This window comes from Saprolegnia parasitica (genome assembly GCF_000151545.1).
Source record: "Saprolegnia parasitica CBS 223.65 unplaced genomic scaffold supercont2.523, whole genome shotgun sequence".
In the NCBI taxonomy this organism is placed as follows: Eukaryota; Oomycota; class Saprolegniomycetes; order Saprolegniales; family Saprolegniaceae; genus Saprolegnia; species Saprolegnia parasitica.
In genome coordinates, this window is record NW_012156917.1 from 1 (window position 1) to 5,969 (window position 5,969).

General features: G+C 57.6%; 5 protein-coding genes across 5 annotated transcripts; 3 read left to right on the forward strand and 2 right to left on the reverse strand.

Annotated features, from left to right (window-relative positions):
- Positions 1-360: 360 nt before the first annotated feature.
- SPRG_17276 (hypothetical protein) lies at positions 361-786 on the forward strand. Its single transcript, XM_012356611.1, has 3 exons — positions 361-496; positions 537-622; positions 673-786. Exons 1-3 carry the CDS (start codon positions 401-403, stop codon positions 677-679), a joined length of 189 nt encoding a protein of 62 aa, XP_012212001.1. The 5' UTR covers positions 361-400; the 3' UTR covers positions 680-786.
- A 119-nt stretch (positions 787-905) lies between these two features.
- On the reverse strand, positions 906-1,304 carry SPRG_17277 (hypothetical protein; the record flags this gene model as incomplete). Its single annotated transcript, XM_012356612.1, has 2 exons — positions 906-1,005; positions 1,056-1,304. The coding sequence occupies 2 exons, from the start codon at positions 1,302-1,304 to the stop codon at positions 979-981; spliced, it is 276 nt and encodes a 91-aa protein (XP_012212002.1). The 3' UTR covers positions 906-978.
- Positions 1,305-1,891: 587 nt separating this feature from the next.
- Positions 1,892-3,122, reverse strand: SPRG_17278 (hypothetical protein; the record flags this gene model as incomplete). The annotated part of the gene is made up of 6 exons (XM_012356613.1): positions 1,892-1,979; positions 2,029-2,201; positions 2,253-2,709; positions 2,761-2,836; positions 2,891-2,950; positions 3,001-3,122. Coding segments are annotated over 6 exons (976 nt in total), but the record flags the coding sequence as incomplete, so codon positions are not given.
- A 742-nt stretch (positions 3,123-3,864) lies between these two features.
- SPRG_17279 (hypothetical protein) lies at positions 3,865-5,365 on the forward strand (the record flags this gene model as incomplete). Its single annotated transcript, XM_012356614.1, has 4 exons — positions 3,865-4,269; positions 4,312-4,662; positions 4,706-4,890; positions 4,937-5,365. 4 exons carry the CDS (start codon positions 3,865-3,867, stop codon positions 5,253-5,255), a joined length of 1,260 nt encoding a protein of 419 aa, XP_012212004.1. The 3' UTR covers positions 5,256-5,365.
- A 321-nt stretch (positions 5,366-5,686) lies between these two features.
- On the forward strand, positions 5,687-5,944 carry SPRG_17280 (hypothetical protein; the record flags this gene model as incomplete). Its single annotated transcript, XM_012356615.1, has 1 exon — positions 5,687-5,944. A coding segment is annotated over one exon (258 nt), but the record flags the coding sequence as incomplete, so codon positions are not given.
- Positions 5,945-5,969: the final 25 nt, after the last annotated feature.

Below are 5,969 nucleotides of genomic sequence, written 5' to 3' on the forward strand. Positions count from 1 at the left end.
CCGAAAGGCCGCGAGCAGCTTCGCGTGCTCAGCGAAGAGGTCCGTGAGCGCCAGCATGTTGACAGGAGGCAAATGTGGAAGTGACTCAAAGTACGTAATGGCTCCGCTATGATTCCATCCAATCAAACGCGGTCGTAAGCAGCGATGCAAAAACATGTTGTCTCGCTTTTTGTATAGACGGCAATCATCCGCATACAGCAACCGCGTGGAGCTCTGTTATCCGGACATCCCTGTCTTTAGGGGCATGTCCCTTGCTATGTAGAGGTGCTGCGGGTACGTCGTTTGGATACGGTCTCTAAACCGAGGGATTGCAACGTGGACTTCGTGCACGGTCTATCCGGATGTATCCGGACAATGTAGGCTGCGCGGCCGATGGTATTGTATTGAATCCGTGGCCGCCATGAACTCGGTGCTGAAGAAGAACTTGATCCTCGCCGGTGCGCTCAGCACGTTTGCCATCTCTGTCTTCTCGTACACGGTCTCGCAGATGTCCAAGGTAGGCCACGCCCATACAGGTCCGATATAACGCTGCGTAGGACGACTTTGACGGCTTGGATACGGTCAAGGTCAACGTGCACGAGAGCGGCATCAAGGCGACGGTCGTCAAGCCCAAGGACGAAAGGTACTCTGTGCACAGACTGTGCAATGGCTCACGGACACTGCGATGGGTAGCAACTAAGAACGCCCGCGAGCGACAGTGAACTTGCTTGTCCCTGTCGTAATACATACAAACGTACACCACACTGGATCGAGCCAACTACAACGTCGCGTTGACGTGACGCCTCACGTCGCTGTTGCCTGCAGGGGCAAGGAGCGAAGGATGACGACCAACGATCGATCGTGTCTAACGGAGCAACGCTTGATGCTACATAGCTATGCAGCAAATGGCGGCAAAAACACGAAGGGCGCGCAAGAGGAGCGGTGGATTACGATGGCGATTAAAATAAGGTAGTACACGAGGTGGAAGCAGCGTCCCGCCTACAAGCGTTGCGTTTGCTTGAGGATCTACACGAGGATGATGAGTGTCGAAGAAATCGCGTGGCAGGTGCATCTACCTTCTTCATGAGATCCTGTGCCTTTGGCGTCTTTGTCAGCTTTGTGAGCACGGCAATGTTCTTGGCCGTGTTGTCGGCCTTGCTGCGCTCGATGCGAGCCTCGTCAAGGAACTGCCGGCGCTTCTTAAGCGACTTGGTCTTTGCCGCAACCCCTGACTTGGACTTGCCGGCGGCCTTGCCCTTCGTCTTGGACGGCTCGTCCACAAGCACGGTCGCGCGCAGGATTTGCTTGGTCACGCGGGCCGACATGTTTCTTAGTCTAAATGAGGTTGTCTGGCACGCGCTCTGTTGATTGGTGCGCAGCCATTGGCTGTAAACTCAAAACTCAAAAACTCAAAAACTCAATCGTACCTACCGGTAAACCTTGCGAACTTTATACTTGGGAGGCTCCAGTTGCATCCACGTAAAAGCCCTGATGGCGCTTCCGCCATGTGCGGCCCGTGCGCACGATCGCGCCTTTCCACTGGTCTGCGATCTGCCAGAAGAGATCTCTCTTCCCGTCGCGCCACGTCAGCGTCACGTCAAAGGTTGTGTCCAAGGCCAGAACGCTCGCTTCGGCCACCCACTCGACCGCTCCGTCGCGTTCGTATGAGAGCATGTAGTCGCTTTTCGTCTCGGTGCTTTCGCCCAGAGATTCGACAGCCAGGCACCCCTACATCGCGCGCGACTCATTTACGATCGAGAATCCCGCATCGCGCCGCTATACCTGGAGCACATGGGCAGGGCTCTCGAGGATGCGAGCATGGACGTCGCATAGCATTCTGCAGCCGTGGATAGGACTAGCCTCTATGAAACCACTTGCACACACCGCGTATATGGGGAGACAAAGGTAGTACCTTGCATCGGGGCGAGGCGGTCGACTTGGAATGCCATCGTACCGCGCCGCTGTCGCTCCTTGCGCTTCCCGAGAACCTTGTGGGCAGCCTATACAAGCAGGATGGAGTAGCATGCAGTTGTGCGCAGTTTGTAATACGAGGTCGGCAGCGTCCATGCCGTCACTTGTAAATGACCACGCGAGGCCCCAGCGCGTCGTTCGACCCTGCAAGAACTCGGTTGTGCGCGTGTTGCGAATGCCAGCGGCGCGCAACGTCGCGAGAAGCGGCCGAAGCGAGCTCTTGCGTCCGATGAGCGACGTATACCAGCGCACTAGATCCCGCGTCGTTGTTAGCTCCGACGGCTTGGGCGAAACGAGCCTACCTTGGGTCTGGAGCGCACGACTTGCGTCAATGAGGCGCTCGATAAACGCGACTTCGCCGCCAGGTGTCGTCATCTCATTCAGCGACCCCGTGCAGCTCGTGCGCGGGTTCGTGTCGGCCTCGTCCATCGAGTCGAAGAAGGGCGGGTTGCACATGCTAAAGTCAACCGCTGGGGGCAGTGGCGTCGGGAGGACACATGACGCTCCATCGACGAGGCGCAGCGAAATGTGCTGCTCGAGGTCGTTGGCGGCGACGTTGGCGCGCGCGCACTCGAGCGATGCTGCGTCAATGTCGGTCGCGACGAAGCGCCACTGATTCAAGGCGTGGCCGAGGAGCGGATAGATGCACGACGCGCCCGTGCCAACATCAATGCCGACGATGTCGTTGCCCACGTACGTACGTCGCGAGAGCAAGAGAAGGTCTTCAATCCAGTGAATGTAGTTGAGTCGGTTGGTCAACTACATGCGTCAAATGATGATTCCCGGATGCCTAGCCGACATGGTTCATACCGTCGGGCACAGGTTGGTCGATGGCATATCCCAGGTCAGCCCAAAGTCTCGGTGCAGCAAGGCCTTTGTGAGCTCTCTACGGGACAATCAATTGACTTCGATGAAATAAACAGGAACGGGGTATGTGTACCGCAAGGCGTCGGGCTCGTGCCATTGCATGTGCATGCCGCCGGCCGCCGTGGGCAGGAGGCTATTGGTATGATGAATGAGTCGTTGTCCACCAAGGATGACGTGGCATACTAGGGCAGCAGCGACGGGTACGAGGCAGAGAGCTCCTTGAAGTCGGGCGGAGCCCTGTACTTGTTGCGCGGATGGATGCCATCGGCGCGGGTGGGCGTCCGCTTGCGCTTCTCGCCTCGCATGGAGGATGGAGGCACTTTTGATAAATGTGTTTATCCGGATGCTCAGCGTCTGAGACTCGTCGCCAGGGCAAAGGACTTGCTCGGCAATGACGCTCCGCCAAGGAATCCCTTGGGTGTTGGTGAAAGCGACGAGGCTCCACTGTTTCGACATGGATGGTACTCATTGCTCTCTGTTTCGCCACGCGATCTCAGTGTGCATCATCGAAAACGCACGTTTTGGCGGTACCTTCCCTTGCCTTGTACAGGCATTGAGCGCATGGACGCGGGCACGGAGCTATCGCAACGCATTGAGTTGGCTCTGCCGAGCACTGCTTGGTGGAGTAGCAAGACACTAGTGCATCGAATACACCGGCATTTATCGTTGGTTCAAAGTCCAATTCAACCGTTAGCATTCTCGTCCAGCGCAACAAGATCGAAACCGGTATTTTGCTAGAAGGCAGCCTGACGCCCAGCCTAACACCTGGTTGCGCCGCGTCGCTTCGCCAACGTTGGCTGGGTACTCGTTTGTCTATCAACAAGGGTCGTCGACGAAGCGCTGCTTGCAGAGAAGCGCTGCTGCCCCATTGAGGTCAGAGCAATCTCTGCAAGGGGAGAAAGTATTTGTAGCAAGCTAGTCGCCCTATCACGCAGGTTACTCTGTCGGCAGTCGCACGACGCAAGAAAGGTGCGGCAAGAACGGCCATCGTGGTCGTTTCATGTCGGCAATCCCAGATTTGCTGTCCGGATACCGCTTACTCTTGAAATGGCACGGACGACATCCGAGAGCAGCAACCGGAGCATGGATGCGGGTGGCGACGACGACGACTGGAAGTGCAAGGCCATGGAGCTCAAGGAGAAGCGCCGCATCCAAGAGAAGAAGAACCGGTGGCGCGAGTACAACCGCGCGAAGCAGAAGCTTTACGTGCACCAGAAGCGGTCCGAGCTCGAGAACCTGCGGCGAGAAGTCGCCGATCTCGAGGCCATACTTGCCCAACGACGACCCGACGTTCCTGCGCTATCTTGGGAGGACGTCGCAGTGGGCCTTCACGATGAGACCCAACTCGTGGTCTCGGAAAACCGCCTCCTCAAACAACAACGGGCGGCGTACGTCGAGTTTATCAAGCTCATGGCACGGTCCATGGAAGACACGTGGCACACGATACCTCAGGTATGCCGACGACCCCATCATCCGATCTCATTCCAATGCCAGATTTTCCCGATGGAGCTGCCGATATTTGCTGTGCGCAAGATTGCGCTCCTCGCGTCGCCCGAGTCACGTCACGTCGGCTTTGACTGGCTCACGCACCTCGTGTACCAGAACACAGATCTGATCCTCGAGCGGTACCCGTTCACGGACGCGCCCGACGAGTTTGTCATCGATGACGTCAACATCGACTGCCTTCAGTACGTCTGGCGCAGCCAGCGCGTCGTGGACTGCGTCAGCTTTGAACAAGTCGTTGCCGCCGTCGAGAAGCATGTCGTGAGCAAGATCAGCATGGCTGGCCTCACGCCCGACGAGCAGCGCGTGAGCCACATGCATACAGTGCCGCTGGACCGCGAGGTACGCGGTCGCGCCCGTGTTTCTCGACCAACTCTAGCACTAGGTGCTTCAAGGGACCAACATATCGTACTCGTGCGCCACATTTGGAGACGATCCGGTCTCGAATGGCTCCAAGCTCCTCTTTCGCCGGTACTATGGCCCCGATCGGTTCATCGCTGCGGGGCAAACGATCACGGAAGACGAAGCCGTGCCCAGCTCGCGCTCGCTCTACCGCAAATCGCTCTACTGGTACTGCGAGTCTGGACGCTTCGTCGTCACGGAGCGATGGATGTAGGTGCATTGTGGACCGCACGGCGCCGACATGCACACGCGTCCGGACGGTGCTCTTGAGCTCGCACTCGTATACAAAGAACGGGCAGTGTGTGTCGTTGCCGCAAGAAGCGCGGGCGTGGGGTCTCATGCTCGACGAGCGAAGGATCCCCGAAGCCGAGATTCTGCCGATTCTACTCCGGCACGTGCGCCGGAATGGTGCGGCCGTGGGCGCTACGTGCGTCAAGCTCCTCGACAACATGATGGGAGCGATACTCGAGTCGTCGTCGTCAAACGTCGTTGAGAGCTTCTATGGCTTCTCCAAGCTCGCGATCCGCGATTGAGATTGAGATTCACGACGCGTTTAAACAGGCGAATCCGAGTATAAAACGCACCGCGCGATCTTTTTGCGTGTCAAGCGCCACCCAATCATTGGGCGTTGCGTCCGCCATTCATTTCTCGACGTCTTTTTTTAGATTACCTAATGCAGTACACGTGGTAGCGCTCAGCCAATGAGCGTGTGAGAATCGAAGCCCCTTCGCGCAGATTGGTGGTGGAGCTCGGTTCGCGAGGGAATCCACGTCGAATCCAATCAAAAAGGCGGAAAATGAATCTAAATGTATTTTTAAAAGACACTTGTGATTTGTATGCGATCCCGTGCAAGCGCAATAAAATGCGACGGTTCGGCGTCATTGTCTCAGGTATAGTCGACGAGGATACTTTTCAAGGGAATTCGACGGGCTGCTCCGAGGGTGCCATAGTTGAATCACACGCGATGGGCAAAGCACAGAAGGAACGTCTTGCCGCCAAGGCCGCGGCCAACGCGACCATGTTTGGCCGCCCCGCCCCCGCGCCGCTGGCCCCCGCGGCCCCGAGCGCCATCTCGGCGGCCGCCCCGTCGTACAACCCGACGGTCAAGGCCTTCGTGCCCGGCAGCGCGCGCCCATCGTCGGTGCATTCTTCTAGCAGCGAGGCCGAGCCCGAGAAGGAGTTCACCCGCGTCCTCGGCAACGAGGAAGACTGCGCCACGTTCGTGGCTATTGAAGACATTGACGAGC

Excerpts from the sequence above, each read along its gene's own strand:
- SPRG_17276 (XM_012356611.1), top strand. The coding sequence starts at position 401 with ATGAACTCGGTGCTGAAGAAGAACTTGATCCTCGCCGGTGCGCTCAGC. Across the intron at positions 497-536 it reads CGGTCTCGCAGATGTCCAAG|GACGACTTTGACGGCTTGGA; the intron begins GTAGGCCACGCC and ends AACGCTGCGTAG.